This window comes from Balaenoptera borealis, assembly GCF_965194805.1.
Source record: "Balaenoptera borealis genome assembly, chromosome: 3".
In the NCBI taxonomy this organism is placed as follows: domain Eukaryota; kingdom Metazoa; phylum Chordata; class Mammalia; order Artiodactyla; family Balaenopteridae; genus Balaenoptera; species Balaenoptera borealis.
Genome location: NC_138866.1, coordinates 143,295,070 through 143,314,060, shown reverse-complemented (window position 1 = coordinate 143,314,060; position 18,991 = coordinate 143,295,070). Strand labels below are relative to the sequence as shown.

Here is an 18,991-nt window from a genome sequence, read left to right as displayed (position 1 = left end):
CATGAAGGACAGACCTTGAAATCAAACAATCTGTTATTAGAGTGGGACTGTGGCTCTAGAAAATGGACATTTTGGATGCAGTCATTCAAGCAAATTGGAAGTTGGAGAACCCCTGCGTACCTGGGCTCTGCGTGGGAGCCAAAAGAGATGCTGCATCTGGGCATGGCTCAATGGTACACCAGCTTTCTCGGTTTATCTGAAGAAAAAGAAAAAGAGATTGAGTTTCAGACAGTGAAGTAGTGTGGGATGTTTATACAGCTGTTTCAAGTATATCTACCACACCAACACTCCTATCTTTTTCTTTAACATTTTACTGCAAAGTGGGTAAAATTATGTCAAGAAAAAACCTTTTTCACAACACAACAAGGCAATCTATATTCAATTAAGACTCTAAAGAAACTGTCAGTAAAAGTTAGGCATATAAAAGCAAGAGGAAAAAAGATATACAAAGAGGAAGATCATGGTGCAGGCCAATGGTGAAATAAAAAAGAAAAATAAGTTAACAGGTGAAAAGGATCAAATATTGAAATATGCATTTCACATCCTAGGTTGCAACTTAGAAAATGCAAAAATAATTCCTATTTATTCAAGAATTACTGTATGTTGGGCATCAGGTTAAGAATTCTACATATATTATTGCATTTAATCCCCACACTAGCTCCAAGAAGTTTGTAATATCTCTATCCAAAGAATAGCTTGGCTTGGAGGAGTTGCTAAGGTAATAAATGGCAGGACTGGGAATGGAATACAAACCTATGTGATTCTAAAGCATATTAAGAAGCACATACACCCGCCCTAAAACATTTTTTTTTTAATTTAGCCTTTACAACTCCAAACCATCTTAACATTATAACTTTCTACTTTCATTAGATTAAAAATAATGTAATTTTTAAAACTACCATTAGAGATTTCAACAGCCTTCTCTCAGTAATTGATAAAACAGGTAGACACAAAATCAGCAAGAATATACATAAAGAACTTGGAAAACATCATCAACCAATTTGATTTAATCAACATAACTGAGCCTTTTACCCAACAATAGAATACACATTCTTTTCAAATGCACATGGTATGTTCACCAAGATAGAATATATTCTGTCGTATAACACAAGTCTCAAATTTGAGGATTAAAATCATATTAAACATGCTCTTTGACCACAACAATATCAAATTAGAAACCAAAATCAAAAAGATGTCTGGAAAAACCCAATATTTAAAAAAATTTTTTTAAAAACTTCTAAAAAGAAATCTTAAGGAAACATTAAATATCAGAAAATATTTCAAGCTGAATAAAAATAGAAATACCACATATGAAAATTTGTGACATACAGCCAAAATAATGCACAGAGCAAAATTTATAATATTAAATCCCTGTACTAGAAAAGAAATGTCTCAAATCAGTGATCTAGGCTTCCACCTTAAGAACTCAGAAAGAGAACAAAATTAACACAAAGCAAACATGATAAGTAAAACAAAGAGCAGAAATCAGTGAAAGAGAAAATAGAAAAATAAAATCAATAAGATCAAAAGCTGGATCCTTAGAAGATCAGTTTACTGATATCAGTAAAACTTTAACTAGATTGACCAAGAAAAGAATTCTAAGTTAAAAATTACCAGTATCAAGAATTTAAAGGGGGACATCACTACAGATCCTACAGACACTGAAAGGATAATAAGGAAATATCAATATTACGAACAAGAAATACAACAAGTTAGATGAAACGGAAGCATTTCATGAAAGACACAAACTACCAAAATTCTTTCAAGAACGTACAGATAATCTGAACACCCTTATTCTATTAAAGACGTTGAATACATAGTTTAAAACCTTCCTGTAAGGAAAACTCCAGGCCCAGATGACTTCAGAGGTGAATGGCACCAGACATTTAAGGAAGAAATAATAGCAATTCTACACCAACTCCTAAGGAAAACAAAAGAGGAGGGAACAATATACAGCTCATTTTATAAGCCCAGCATTACCCTGACACCAAAACTAGACAAAGACATAAGAAAATTACAAATCAATATCCTCAGGAACACAGACGAAAAAATCCTGAACAAAAGTTAGGAAAATGAATCCAGCAATATAGAAAAAAGATAAACATCGTGACCAAATTCATCCCAGTAAAGCAAGGTTGGTTTAACATTTGAAAATCAATTTATTAACAGACCAAAACCTCCCACAAACTAACGATTATCAAGAGATGCAGAAAAGAATCTGGCAAAATTCAACATTTAAAACTCACAGAACACTGAAAACAGAAAGGAAATTCCTCAACCTGATAAAGTGCATCTATTTAAAAAATCCTGATACTTCACTCTGAGATCAAAAACAAGGCAAGAATGTCCACTCTCAGCACTGTTATTCAATATGTACAGGAGGTTCTAGCCAATGCAGTAAAGCAGAAAAAGAAATAAAATGCATAGGTGTAGAAAAGAAGTAATTTTACTACTTTATTCATAGATGGCATGATTATCTATGGAGAAAATCTCAAGGAATCTACAAAAATGCTACTAGAATAAATGAGTTTAGCAAAGCTGAAGGTTATAAAGTCAATGTACAAAAAAAAAATCAATACTAGTCCTATATATTTGGAGTGAACAATTAAAAATTGAAGTTAAAAACAAAAGTAATATAATTTACAATAGCATCAAGAAATATAAAATAATTAGGCATAAATTTAATAAAATATGAGCAAGACTTGTACTCTAAACACTGCAAAACACTACTAACAAAAATTAAAGCAGGCTTAAATAGAGACACCATGTTCATAGATCAGAAAACTCAATTCTGTTAAATTGTTAATTCTCCCCAATTCATCACTACTTGATCTCAAGACTTACTATAAAAGCTTTTTTGGGAGATTGGTTCAGGATGGCGGAGTAAAAGGACGTGCGCTCATTCCCTCTTGCGAGAGCACTGGAATCACAACTAACTGCTGAACAATCATCGTCAGGAAGACACTGGAACTCACCAAAAAACATACCCCACATCCAAAGACAAAGGAGAAGCCACAATGAGACGGTAGGAGGGGCGCAATCAATAAAATCAAATCCCATAACTGCCGGGTGACTCACAAACTGGAGAACACTTATACCACAGAATTCCACCCACTGGAGTAAAGGTTCTGAGCCCCACGTCACGCTTCCCAACCTGGGGGTCCGGCAATGGGAGGAGGAATTCCTAGAGAATCAGACTTTGAAGGGTAGCGGGACTTGACTGCAGGACTTGGACAGGACTGGGGGAATCAAGAGACTCCACTCATGGAGGGCACACACAAAGTGGTGTGTGCATCAGGACCCAGGGCAAGGAGCAGTGATCCCATAGGAGACTGAACCAGACTTATCTGCTAGTGTTGGAGGGTCTCCTGCAGAGGCGGGCGGTGGCTGTGGCTCACCGTGAGGACAAGGACACTGGTAGCAGAAGCTCTGGGAAGTACTCCTTGGCGTGAGCCCTCCCAGAGTCCACCATTAGCCCCACTAAAGAGCCTGGGTAGGCTCCAGTGTTGGGTTGCCTCAGGCCAAACAACCAACAGGGAGGGAATCCAGCTCCACCCATCAGCAGACAAGCAGACTGAAGTTTTACTGAGCTCTGCCCAACAGAGTAACACCCAGTGCTACCCACAACCAGTCCCTCCTATCAGGACACTTGCACAAGCCTCACAGATAGTCTCATCCATCAGCAGACAAGCAGACTGAAGTTTTACTGAGCTCTTCCCAACAGAGCAACACCCAGCACTACTCACCACCAGTCGCTCCTATCAGGAAACTTGCACAACCCTCATAGATAGCCTCATCCACCAGCAGAAGCAAGAAGAACTACAACCCTGCAGCCTGTGGAACAAAAACCACAGTCACAGAAGAACAGACAAGATGAAAGGGCAGAGGGCTATGAATCACATGAAGGAACAAGATAAAACCCCAGAAAAACAACTAAATGAAGTGGAGATAGGCAACCTTCCAGAAAAAGAATTCAGAATAATGATAGTGAAGATGATCAGGACCTCGGAAAAAGAATGGAGGCAAAGATCAAGAAGATGCAAGAAATGTTTATCAAAGACCTAGAAGAATTAAAGAACAAACACCTAGAAGAATTAAAGAACAAACAGAGATGAACAATACAATAACCGAAATGAAAAATACACTAGAAGGAATCAATAGCTGAATAACTGAGGCAGAAGAACGGATAAGTGACCTGGAAAACAGGATGCTGGAATGCACTGCCACGGAACAGAATAAAGAAAAAAGAATGAAAAAAAAGAAGACAGCCTAAGAGACTTCTGTGACAACATTAAACACAACAACATTTGCATTATAGGAGTCCCAGAAGGAGAAGAGAGAGAGAAAGGACCCGAGAAAATATCTGAAGAGATTATAGTTGAACACTTCCCTAACATGGGAAAGGAAAGAGCCACCCATGTCCAGGAAGCGCAGAGAGTCACAGGCAGGATAAACCCAAGGAGAAACACACTGAGACACATAGTAATCAAACTGGCAAAAGTTAAAGACAAACAAAAATTACTGAAAGCAAACAAGGGAAAAACGACAAATAACATACAAGGAAACTCCCATAAGGTTAACAGCTGACTTCTCAGCAGAAACTCTACAAGCCAGAAGGGAGTGGCATGATATATTTCAAGTGATGAAAGGGAAGAACCTACAACCAAGATTACTCTGCCTGGCAAGGGTCTCATTCAGACTTGACGGAGAAATCAAAAGCTTTACAGACAAGCAAAAGCTAAGAGAATTCAGCACCACCAAACCAGCACCACGAAACAACAAATGCTAAAGGAACTTCTCTAAGTGGAAAACACAAGAGAAGAAAAGGACCTACAAAAACAAACCCATAACAATTAAGAAAATGGTAATAGGAACATACATATCTGTAATTACCTTAAACGTGAATGGATTTAAATGCTCCAACCAAAAGACACAGGCTTGCTGAATGGATACAAAAACAAGACTCATATATATGCTGTCTACAAGAGACCCACTTCAGACCTAGTGACACATTCAGACTGAAAGTGGGGGGAAGGAAAAAGATATTCCATGCAAATGGAAATCAAAAGAAAGCTGGAGTAGTTATACTCATATCAGATAAAATAGACTTTAAAATAAAGAATGTTACAAGAGACAAGGAAGGACACTACATAATGATGAAGGGATCAATCCAAGAAGAAGCTATAACAATTATAAATATATATGCACCCAACATAGGAGCATCTCAATACATAAGGCAACTGCTAACTGCTATAAAAGAGGAAATCGACAATAACACAATAACAGTGGGGGACTTCAACACCTCACTTACACCAATGGACAGATCATCCAAACAGAAAATTAATAAGGAAACACAAGCTTTAAATGACACAATAGACCAGATAGATTTAATTGATATTTATAGGACATTCCATCCAAAAACAGCAGATTACACGTTCTTCTCAAGTGCGCATGGAACATTCTCCAGGATAGGTCACATTTTGGGTCACAAATCAAGCCTCAGTAAATTTAAGAAAATTGAAATCATATCAAGCATCTTTTCTGAACACAACACTATGAGATTAGAAATGAATTACAGGGAAAAAAACGTAAAAATCACAAACACACGGAGGCTAAACAATACGTTACTAAATAACCGAGAGATCACTGAAGAAATCAAAGAGGAAATCAAAAAATACCTAGAGACAAATGACAACAAAAACATGACGGTCCAAAACCTACGGGATGCAGCAAAAGCAGTTCTAAGAGGGAAGTTTATAGCTATACAAGCCTACCTCAAGAAACAAGAAAAATCTCAAATAAACAATCTAACCTTACACCTACAGGAACTAGAGAAAGAAGAACAAACAAAACCCAAAGTTAGCAGAAGGAAAGAAATCATAAAGATCAGAGCAGAAATAAATGAAATAGAAACCAAGAAAACAATAGCAAAGATCAATAAAACTAAAAGCTGGTTCTTTGAGAAGATAAACAAAATGGATAAACCATTAGCCAGACTCATCAAGAAAAAGAGGGAGAGGACTCAAATCAATAAAATTAGAAATGAAAAAGGAGAAGTTACAACAGACACCTCAGAAATACAAGGCACCCTAAGAGACTACTACAAGCAACTCTATGCCAATAAAATGGACAACCTGGAAGAAATGGACAAATTCTTAGAAAGGTATAACCTTCCAAGACTGAACCAGGAAGAAATAGAAAATATGAACAGACCAATCACACATAATGAAATTGAAACTGTGATTAAAAATCCTCCAACAAACAGAAGTCCAGGACCAGATGGCTTCACAGGTGAATTCTATCAAACATTCAGAGAAGAGCTAACACCCATCCCTCTCAAACTCTTCCAAAAAAGTGCAGAGGAAGGAACACTCCCAAACTCATTCTATGAGGCCACCATCACCCTGATACCAAAAGCAGACAAAGATACTACAAAAAAAGAAAATTACAGACCAATATCTCTGATGAATATAGATGCAAAAATCCTCAACAAAATACTAGCAAACAGAATCCAACAACACATTAAAAGGATCATACACCATGATCAAGTGGGATTTATCCCAGGGATGCAAGGATTCGTCAATATATGCAAATTAATCAACGTGATACACCATATTAACAAATTGAAGAATAAAAACCATATGATCACCTCAATAGTTGCAGAAAAAGCTTTTGACAAAATTCAACACTGATTTATGATAAAAACTCTCCAGAGAGTGGGCATAGAGGGAACTTACTTCAACATAATAAAGGCCATACACGACAAACCCAAAACAAACCTCATTCTCAATGGTGAAAAACTGAAAGCATTTCTTCTAAGATCAGGAACAAGACAAGGATGTCCACTCTCACCACTATTATTCAACATAGTTTTGGAAGTCCTAGCCACAGCAATCAGAGAAGAAAAAGAAATAAAAGGAATACAAATTGGAAATGAAGAAGTAAAACTGTCACTGTTTGCAGATGACGTGATACTAAAGATAGAGAATCCTAAAGATGCCACCAGAAAACTACTAGAGCTAATCAGTGAATCTGGTAAAGTTGCAGGATACAAAGTTAATGCACAGAAATCTCTTGCATTCCTATAAACTAATGATGAAAAATCTGAAAGAGAAATTAAGGAAACACTCCCATTTACCACTGCAACAAAAAGAATAAAATACCTGGGAATAAACCTACCTAGGGAGACAAAAGACTCTTATATGTAGAAAACTGTAAGACACTGATGAAAGAAATTAAAGATGATATAAACAGATGGAGAGATATACCATGTTCTTGGATTGGAAGAATCAACATCGTGAAAATGATTATACTACCCAAAGCAACCTACAGATTCAACGCAATCCCTATCAAACCACCAATGGCATTTTTTCCGGAACTAGAACAAAAAATCTTGAAATTTGTATGGAGACACAAAAGACCCTGAATAGCCAAAGCAGTCTTGAGGGAAAAAAACAGAGCTGAAGGAATCAGACTCCCTGACTTCAGACTATACTACAAAGCTACAGTAATCAAGACAATATGGTACTGGCACAAAAGCAGAAATATAGATCAATGGAACAGGATAGAAATCACAGAGATACACCCACACACCTATGGTCAACTAATCTATGACAAAGGAGGCAAGGATATACAATGGAGAAAAGACAGTCTCTTCAATAACTGGTGTTGGGAATACTGGACAGCTATATGTAAAAGAATGAAATTAGAACACTCCCTAATACCATACACAAAAATAAACTGAAAATGGATTAGAAACGTAAATGTAAGACCAGACACTATAAAACTCTTAGAGAAAAACATAGGAAGAACACTCTTTGACATAAATCACAGCAAGATCTTTTTTGATCCACCTCCTAGAGTTAGGGAAATAAAAACAAAAATAAACAAATGCGACCTAATGAAACTTAAAAGCTTTTGCAAAGCAAAGGAAACTACAAACAAAACGAAAAGACAACCCTCAGAAATGGCAGAAAATATCTGCAAACGAATCAACAGACAAAGGATTAATCTCCGAAATATATAAACAGCTCATGCAGCTCAATATTAAAAAAACAAACAACCCAATCCAAAAATGGGCAGAAGACCTAAATAGATATTTCTCCAAAGAAGACATACAGATGGCCAAGAAGCACATGAAAAGCTGCTCAACATCACTAATTATTAGAGAAATGCAAATGAAAACTACAATGAGGTATCACCTCACACCAGTCAGAATGGGCATCATCAGAAAATCTACAAACAACAAATGCTGGAGAGGGTGTGGAGAAAAGGGAACCCTCTTGCACTGTTGGTGGGAATGTAAATTGATACAGCCACTATGGAGAACAATATGGAGGTTCCTTAAAAAACTGAAAATAGAATTACCATATGACCCAGCAATCCCACTACTGGGCATATACCCAGAGAAAACCGTAACTCAAAAAGACACATGCACCCCAATGTTAATTGCAGCACTATTTACAATAGCCAGGTCATGGAAGCAACCTAAATGCCCATCAACAGACGAATGGATAAAGAAGATGTGGTACACATATACAATGGAATTACTCAGCCATAAAAAGGAACAAAATTGGGTCATTTGTAGAGACGTGGATGGATCTAGAAACTGTCATACAGGAAGTAAGTCAGAAAGAGAAAAACAAATATCGTATCTTAATGCGTATATGGGGAACCTAGAAAAATAGTACAGATGAACCGGTTTGCAGGGCAGAAATTGAGACACAGATGTAGAGAACAAACGTATGGACACCAAGGGGGGAAAGCGGCGGGGGTGGTGGTGGGATGAATTGGGAGATTGGGAATGACATGTATACACTGATGTGTATAAAATGGATAACTAATAAGAACCTGCTGTATAAAAAAATTTTTTTAAAAAAAAGTACTTTTAGAAGTTTGGATAATTTCCCAAAATGTAGAGATAGTGAAGGTTTTAGTTCAGTGAAGTATTTGTTTTTGTATTGTTAATAGCTTTAGCTTTTGGAATGCTAAAATTAAAAAATTTTAAACTCAAAAAAACAAAACAAAACAAAAACAAAAACAAACAGATTAAGTAAAATCCATACCCCCCCCCCAAAAAAAAGAAGAAAAAAGAAAAGCTATATTGTGGCTTCCCTGGTGGTGAGGTGGTTAAGAATCCGCCTGCCAATGCAGGGGACACGGGTTCAAGCCCTGGTCCGGCACGATCCCACTAAGCTCATGCGCCACCACTACTGAGCCTGCGCTCTAGAGCCTGCGAGCCACAACTACTGAGCCTGCATGCCACAACTACTGAAGCCCGCGTGCCTAGAGCCCGTGTTCCGCAACAAAGAGAAGCCACCACAAGGAGAAGCCCGTGTACCACAACAAAGAGTAGCCCCTGCTCGCTGCAACTAGAGAAAGCCCACGCACAGCAACGAAGACCCAACGCAGCCAAAAATCAATCAATCAATTTATTTTTAAAAAAGGCTATATTAATAAAGCCAGTTTGGTACTGGTATAAAGACAGGCATACAGATCGAAAGAACAAGAGAGAATCCACAAATAGACCTTCACAGATATGACCTATTCATGTTTGACAAAGATGTCTAGGTATTCCAATGAGGAAAGAATAGGTTTTTAACAAATGACGTTGCAAAAATTGGGTGTTCATGTGAAAACTAACAAATAAATCTCCCTCAAATCTCAAACTTTATATTGTCTATAAAAATGAGCTCAAAATATATCTAAATGTTAAACTTAAAACAACAAAACTTCTAGAAGAAAACAGGGGAATGTTTTTTGTGACACTGGGTTAGGCAAAGATTTCCTAGCATGCATTAAAAAAGCATGAAAAAAAACTTGTAAATTTGACTACATCAAAATTCTTTTAAAGTCTTGCTCCTCAAAAGGCATTGTTAGGAAAATGAAAAGGAAAGCCACAGACTGGGAGAAAATATTTACAAAACATCTATCTACTAAAGGACTGGTAATTAGAATATTAAAATACACATAACAACAACAACAACAAAACCTCTTACAATGCCATAAGACAAACAACATGCTTTTTCAAATAGGCAAAAGATTTGACTAAACATTTCATCAAAGAAGATGTATGAATGGCAAATAAACACAGGAGAAGATGTTGAACACCGTTAATCATCAGGGAAAAGAAAATTAAAACCACAAGGAAATAACAGTCTACAGCCATTCAAATGGTTAAAATTAAAAACTGGTAATTCCAAGTGTTGCCAAAGATGGAGCAACTGAAACACTGGTAACATTGCCGGGAGAATGCAAAATAGTAAGTCACTTCAGAAAGCAGTTTAGCAGTTTCTTATAAAGTCAAACATATATTTATAGACAACATAGCAATCAATCCCACTGTGGTATTTACTCCCCCAAAAATCAAAATATACCTTTACACAAAGACTTTTACTGGAATTTCAAAGCAGCTGAATTCATGATAACCCCAAACTGAAAACAGCCCAGACTGTCATCAATGGGTAAATGGATAAACAAATTGTGATACAGCATTCAATGCAATAGACTCAGAAACAGAAGGAATGAACTACTGATACAAACAACATGGACAAATCTCAGGATCACTATGTTAAATTAAAAGAAAAAAGCCAGACAAAAAGACTACCTACTGTATGGTTCCATTTATATAATACCTTAGAAAAGGCGAAATTAATACAAGAAAGCGTATTAGTGATCAACAGGGACTGCAGGAAGAGGCTGACTGCAAGGGGACGGGAGGGAACTGCAGGGGTGATGGAAACGTTCCTATCACGACTGTGGCAGTGATGACACAATTCAATCAGTTGTCAAAACTCATCAAACTGTGAACTTAAATTGGTGAGTTTTATTGTATATAAATTATATCACAATAAAGGTGAAAAAATGTATCCCCAAAAGAGAAGTATAATATTATATTTTAGTTTTTACCACTCCCAAACACCTTAACATTATAATCCTCTAGTTTCATTAACACTGAAACAGTCAGTGGAGTCTAAACAATATAAGTAGGAGTATCTAAACAAATTACTAAGTAGTTGAATATTTATAATGCTCAAAGATGATTTTACTTAACGGTTTCTACAATATCATGTGTACCTACTGGTAAATTTCGGATCTTTGGTGAGAAGATACTAAACTATATTGGTGAAAGGGACCAACAGTTTTACTAAGTATGCTACATGGGATAAGGTAGAAAGCTATGGGACATTCTGTCAAATTACAACTGTTTGACAAAGAAGAAATGCAAGGAATTAAGCTGCTTGCAAATAACCATGAAACAAAACAAATCATTAGCTCCTTTCAGCTCTTTCACCATTAGAGAGGAGAGGAGGTGGGGACCAGGGGCCATCAATGTTTCAATTCCTGGTGTGCTACAAAATGATGCCAAAAATTTGAAAGTGATGTTGAATGGAAAAGAATCTCCAGCAGGTTCCCTAGGATTATGCAAAATATCCCCTTTCAAAATGCAATTTGAATGTGCCTAAGGAAGAAACCTCAAATTCAGTAATGTTAACAAACCCTATCCACATCTTTCAAAGAATCGAAGCAGCAAATTTTCTTTAAAAAAATCTTCCATTTAGAGAAGGATTTTCTTACTGTGAACTGCATCTCATTTGAAATGAGCCAAAGTTCACTTCCAGTGAAGTTTCTCTGTTAACAGGAAAAGCAAGAGTCCAGAATTGCTGTACTTTTGCTCCATGAATACAGCAACAAATTTAAGTAGGTAACAGAAATAAAAAAGCAGATCCTTTAAACAGCGAAGAATGCCAAGCCGCTCTGAATTATCACGACATTGCTCTCTCCCCTTCTATGACCTTCAACACCTCTTCAGTCAACATTTTAGGAAACTTTGTTAAAATTCTTTATCTGAGAATGTTTTTCATCACCTTTTCACACATCATTCCATAGCCAATAAGTAAACCGAACGTTCTTGCCTTCAATATTTGAGGGACTAATACTTTACACTTTTCATGTAATTTTAGGCATTTGCGTGTTACAGAAAGTGAGTTATACATTTTGCAAAATAACATATAATGTAAATAATCCATAAATATTTATTTAAAATAATGTATTATTTAACAAAAATAAAAATATTTAAGAGTATTACTTAAAATAATATATAATAAATACTGAAAGAAATTAAAATTAAATCAAACCTCTAACTAAATACACTAATTTCTGAATAACAATGATGAGAACATATTAGTGATGGGAGGCAATTCCCCATGGGTCTCCCCTTTTTCTGCATGTCTTGTAAGCAAAGGACACTGACTGTCCTTTTGTTCTAGACTATCTTTTCAAGAATGTCTATATATCAAACAGCCTTGGAAGATAGAGATATTGTTTCTTTCTGAAGCAAAGAGCAGATGTGTTGAATCAGAGCAAAGGTCAGGTAGGCTTACCGCCCAATGTAAAAATTCACGTTTCCTAAGGTTGGGGTTCCTCAGCTGCGACAGAGCATCTACCTGGGCCCCTCTGTATTGCCCCCGTGAGACTAGGGAAGCAAGAAGAACCAACGAGAAGCTGATGCTCATGGTGCTTTCTGAACGATGAGTAATAAATTCATCTGTCTCTGACCCAGGAGTTCCGTGACTTCAGCCAGCAGCCATGAAATTGTCAGGCTAACTTGGTACCTTACAAGCAGGGTAAAATCTCAGACCCATCACATTTTGAAAAATTAGTCTATATTAAACAGTATTAAAACATTTAAACACAGTGGCAGCCAAAAATCTCTCGATATGATCACACCTATGTGGTGAAAAACTCTAATCTGATTCAATTTTTCACTGAGTGGTTATTCTTGAATTATCATAAAGAGACAACTAATATCCATTTTAATTTTTCCATAGCTTCCTGAATTTTAATGACTGTGTTACTTTAAAATTTTTATTTTTATAAACTTGGATAGTACAGAGTTCTCATACACAGGGTCTCACCAGTTTCTTCAATGTTACATAATCACAGTACATTTGTCAATACTAAGAAACCAACACTGGTACACTATTAATTAAATTACAGACTTTGGATTTCATTCATTTTTCTAATAATCTTCTCTACTGTTCCAGGATTCAATCCAGGATACCACATTGCATTTTGTGTGTGTATGTGTGTGTGTAATTTTGCATTTTAAGACCTTAATTGAAATATAATTCATATACTCTAAAACTCACCCATTTAACAGAGCTGTGTAACCATCACCACTAACTAATTTTAGAATATTTTCATGGCACCAAAAAGAAACTCTGAGTAGTAGTCACACACCCCCACCCACCCCTAAACCCAGTTCTAGGCAATCAGTAATCTACTTTCTGTCTCCATGGATTTGCCTACTCTGGACATTTCATATAAATGGAATTGTACATTATGAGGTCTTTGGTGACTGGCTTCTTTCACTTAGCAAGAGGCTTTCAAGGTTCATCTGTGTCTTAGCATGTATTAGTACTTAATCTTACTGCCAAATAATGTTCCACTGTATAGATATGCCCACATTTTATTTATTTATTCTTCAGCTGATGGACATTTGGGCTGTTTTCACTTGCTGGCTGTTATGAATAATCCTGTTATGAATATCCACATACAAGTTTTTGGTGGACGTGTTTCATTTCCCTTGGGTATACATCTAGGAGTAGAACTGCTGTGTCATATGATAACTTTATGTTTAAAATTTTGAGGAACTGCCAGACTTTTCCAGAGTGGCTGCACCATTTGACATTCCCACTAGCAACGTATGAGTGTTCTAATTTCTCCACACCCTTGCCAATACTTGTTACTGTTCTTGTCTGTGTTTTGGTTGTAGCCAAACTAGCAGGTATGAATGGTACCTCATATTGAGTATATGAGATATACTTCCAACCTTCCATTCTTTTAAAATGGAAAGTATTTTTTAATCTATTGGTTACTTTCTAGGAAAGGAAGATTCTATAAAGACACAATGCTAAGCACCCTCAGATTTGTTTCCTTCCTTCTTTTATTAAAAAAAAAAACAAAAAAAACCTAAATAGGGACTTCCCTGGAGGTCCAGTGGTTAAGACTTCGCCTTCCAATGCAGGGGATGCGGGTTAGATCCCTGGTCCAGGAGTTAAGATCCCACATGCCTTGTGGCCAAAAAAAAACAAAACATAAAACAGAAGCAATATTGTAACAAATTCAACAAAGACTTAAAAAAAAAAAGTACTAAAACCTTCTGTGTATCAAAACATTGTGTCAAGCCTTAAAAGCAGAAGTAGTAAAAGAACTGAGTCCTCAAAGAACTCATAGTTTATGTGAGAGAGACATGGAAATGTTAAGTAACTAAGCGTTCCATAGCGTTTTGCACACATCAGGCACTGAAATGTGTGCTGACTTGGACAAGGTGTGCTGTGACCAACAGAAATGGGAATTACAGTGAATGGGATACTCTAACGACAAACCGTACTTGAAATGGTTTATACACTTCTGCCCAGGTCACAAATGTGACATACAGAGACACTGGGCCAGGATAACAACTCTTCTCTTTCACTTCATACAAGGCACTGCACAATACACAGAGGGGGAGGTCAGAGTTGCCACGCCCTTGTCGAAGCAGAAGAATTCAGAGAGGTAAGAGTTTCACAGAAGTTAAGGAAGCACAGGGCTTGAAAAGAGAAGGTAGGTCCACAGTGCCAACTGCTGCTGAGAAGTCAAAACTGATAAATTTTTGAAAGGAAGTTACTGAATTGGGCAACTGTGAGGTTTGTGGTGAGTTTGGAAAGAACAGTTTTAACAAGACAGGTGGTACCAGAATTAAAACTGTAAAACATCTCATTATATTTCTAAATTCATGGTACTTTAAAGTTTGCAAAGTATTGTCACCTAGATTTGACCTTTTTCCTGTCCCACAAGGAGGCACACTACCATTTTCGAGAAGAGGCCACACACTCAGTGCGGCTAGATTTGGGGATGGTATAGCTTTGTGTGTGAACTATATTGTACTGGTAACTTTATCTGCTCCAAAGACTGTAAGCTTCTTGAGAACTGAATCCCATCTTTTATTCCACGGATCTCCCAATGAGTAGATGGTAGATGCTTAGCGAATCATCTTTGAATTCCTTATCGTCAACGATTTTACAGAGAGCTAAAAGTTGGGAGAACCTTTAGGATTATCACTCTGCCTCCCTTTACTAGCTCCATTAAAGGGGGATGGGGGCACATCCCCCTTTAATAAGAGACTCGAAGGAGGTTAACACAGCACTTAGAGACAGAGTGAGGACCCAGTCTTCCTCACTTCCAGTCCAGCGCTCTTTCACCACCCCTGCAAATGTCTCTTCTTATTCTTAACTTTGTCTCAGAATTCAAATTTTGTTTAAACAATTTTTAATAGCAATATGAAATTGGATAAGTCTGGCAAAGTGCATTTAACATCTCTGGAGAAGATTTGTTGGAAAATATAGTCAATGTTTAATTTAGACCAAAATATTTAGAAAATAAAGTATTATCATAATGCAACAACTAAAATATGGAACTGTGGATGCCGATATTCTGAACATTGAAATGCTGTAATTGAAAGAAATGTTTTTTGTTTGTTTGGGCTTTGTCTATTTCAAGGAGCCTGCATTTTCAATCACTAACAGTTAATTACCAATGATGTGCTGAGAATGATGTGTCTCTAAGTACACAAAAAACTTCAGGAAATCTGGCACTGATGCAGTTCCAGTCTGTTCCTCCTTTGGAATTAGGACTCATTCACAAACACTGAAAGTAAAACCTATACGGAAAATTAGTAAATTTCAGGTAAATCAAAGACTTCCTCACCAGGAAAGGATGGGGAAATCTAGCATAACAAGTCTTCCTAGAACTATCTTGCTGATTCATGCACACGTTGGCCAGTCGGCTTTTGGGGAGTACTGTACCCACTTTAGGCAAGGAACAGTGACAAGGTAGAGCAATAGAAAGACAAATCATGATCCTGATGACAACTGGCACAATAGGTCCCACAGTTTTAAAGTATGAGGGACCTCTGTTCATTTAAAATGTCAAGGGTTACATCTGCCTCCACATCCCAGGATGATACACGTATAACCATACGGGTCTAAGGATTATCAGACCCCATGAAATAACTCCACAAACTGAGGACTACAGGTTGGGAAACAGACTAGTTTGTGAAATACAATAGGTACACTAGTACCTGAAACCCAGAGAGGTAAGGAAGTCTCTAGTATAAAAAAAGATAATTTCTGGCTCAGAGATTTGGGAAAAGCTTATTAACAAAGCTGGTGGTATATGAGGTAAGTCCTACAGGGGGGGAGGTGTGCTTAAAAGAGAGAGATGGTAAGGCAGGGCACTCCAGCCACGTGACAAAGAGGATAAGCAAACAGTCAGGACACTTCAGAGCTGGAGTACACAGCCTTTGGTGGCACAGACTCCTTCAAGAATCTGAGGGAAGCCATGGACCCCTTCCCAGAAACACACATGTATGTGTCCAGTCAGTGGTTCTGGAGCACAGCTTTACAACTCAGAGCAGAGACTTTTCCTTAGATGTTTTTGAGGAGCACAAAAAGCCCAAGAGTGTCCAGAAGTATAAACTGAGGAAAGAAGAATAACGGGAGATATGGCTTTGTTCTCTACCAGGGTGGACCCCTCTCCCCAATTATATAAGCAAGGGAGTGAAAAAAAAAATCAGTATTATACTAGGAAAACAACTGTAGAAATGTACAGATAAAATGGGACAGTGGGGAGGAAAGAAGCAGCACGGGACATCCAGGACACACAAGACCAGTCAGGAGGGGCCCAGACTGCTCTGGTCTGGAGAGAGCGTGTGCCTGGACTGGGGACATGGCCTTTGGAGCACAGAAGAAGCAGCAGGTCAGCAAGCTGGTACAAAGGGCAGAACCCACAGAAATGAGAGAGAAAGAGGAACCAAAAATCCACAATTTAACAGACTTAGGAAATCCAGAGGAGATGATGATGGTGCCTTCTATTTGACTGTGTTGAGTTTTAAGTGTTAAGATGTCTTCCAAACGGTTAAACAAAGTTATAGCTATTGAGAGAAAGGTTGGAACTGGCTTCATCTGTTCTTGAGCAAAAGGTGAAAAGAATGTGTAAGAGAGTAGAGGCAGAACACACCAAGAGAAAAGACACACTGAAGGCAGCACGCATGTTAGATAACACACATCTACAGATGAAGTAGCTTGGAAAGCTGGCTTCTTACAAACATAAACAGCATAAAATTGAGTGTGGATTAACAAAATGCAAATAAATCAAAACCACAGTGAGATACCACATCACACCCGTCTTAGGATGGCTGTTATTAAACACACACAAACACACATACACACACCACCAACAACAACCACCTCCAGAAAACAACCAGTGTTGGTGAGAATGCAGAGAAACTGAAACCTTTGTGCATGTAAACTCTTGAGAATGTAAAATGGCAGTCACTGTATAAAACAGTAAGGGGGTTCCTCCAAAACTTAAACAGAACTACCTTATGATCCAGCAATTCCATTTCTGGGTACACACCCAAAAGAATTGAAAGCAGGGACTCAAACAGATATTTGTATACCAACGTTCACAGCAGCAATATTCACAAGAGACAAAAGGGGAAAACAACTCAAATGGCCATCAACAGATGAATGGATAAACGAAAGGTAGTATATACATGCAATGGAATGTTATTCAGCCTTAAAATAAGGAGAGAATTCTGACACATGCTACAACATGGATAAACCCTGAAGACCTTATGCTAAGTGAAATAAGCCAGTCACAAAAAGGACAAATACTGTATGATTCCACTTATATAAGATACCTAGAGTTGTCAAATTCACAGAGCCAAAAAACAGAATAGTGGTTGCCAGGGACTGGGGGAAGGGGGAAATGAAGAGTTATTGTTTAACAGGTACAGAGTTTCAGTTCGCAAAGATGAAAAAGTTCTGAAGATGGACCGTGGTAATATAATAGCTGCACAACAATGTGAATGTACTTAATGCCACTGAACTGTACACTTAAATGTGGTAAATTTTATGTTATGTATATTTTCCTGACCAAAAAAAAAAGGGAGTGTGCAGCAGTTAGAGAGAAGCGAGCTTGTTTAGAGAAAAGAAGCCGGGCAGCCCCCAGTCAGAAGGAGCATTGGTAATCTGGGCCAGATGCTACCAATCATGGTCAATGCCATTAACCAGAAGACAAACTCCTTATGCACGGAGTGTGGAAAGAATGTCAAAACATGTATCAGCGTTTTCAACCACATCCTGTATACAGTAATAGCAACACCAAGCAGATCATATTCATGTGTGAAAAATACTGTGCTTACTATATATATAAGTAAGCTGTTTAAGATATAAACTGGATTACAAAACATCTCTCCCTCTTTCTGCCCGGTTTCAGAATCACTGATGTGACAAATAAATTTACCCTGGTCTTGGGTCTGTTTTTCAACAACTCCCCTGTTTGTCACTCACACAATGAGACAACTTAAAGGCCATACACACTACGTGGCTCCACTTGAAACATTTTCAGAGTGCCTGCTATGGGCCAGGGAAAATGCCAGGTCCTGATCATATACATGATAACACACCTCTTCTCATGTTAGTCTCTCTTCCAAAAGGTGACTTCTAAGACTCAGGTTCCTACATTTACTGGATGACAACCTGGTTCTCTGTACTACCGACACTCTTCTTAGCCAGCTCTGAGACTAGGCTTGGAAGAAGATTCTGATCGCTAGCAGAATTAGGAGACAGACTAGAAAGAAAGAGCAGTGTTGAGATTGCTAATAATTTGAGCTTAAGAGAAAAACAAAGATAATGATTAATAATAAGTCCCTTTAATCCAGGTTTTGCCCTATGGAATCTTTGAATTATTAGCAAAATACAGGATTGGCAACTGATTGAATGGGTAGGAGAGGAAACAGTTCAAAATGATTCTGAAATTTTGTTTAGCAAGTAGTTGGAAATGAGGAAAACAGAGATTTTGCCATTAAATATCCACATCTTTTGGAAGAATAAGTTACCAAAAACCACTTTCTGGCTCTGACTCCATTTATGATTCTTTAGCT

At 37.5% G+C, this 18,991-nt stretch overlaps 1 protein-coding gene across 13 annotated transcripts in view; it reads right to left on the bottom strand.

The window, feature by feature from the left end:
* Nucleotides 1-18,991, bottom strand: part of AKAP13 (A-kinase anchoring protein 13) — a 343,304-nt gene that overhangs the window by 94,616 nt on the left and 229,697 nt on the right. For all 13 annotated transcript variants that reach the window (XM_082388883.1, XM_082388891.1, XM_082388889.1 and 10 more), the window contains one exon: nucleotides 121-196. In XM_082388883.1, the coding sequence (XP_082245009.1) occupies nucleotides 121-196 (76 nt within the window). The remainder of the gene's footprint in view (nucleotides 1-120; nucleotides 197-18,991) is intronic.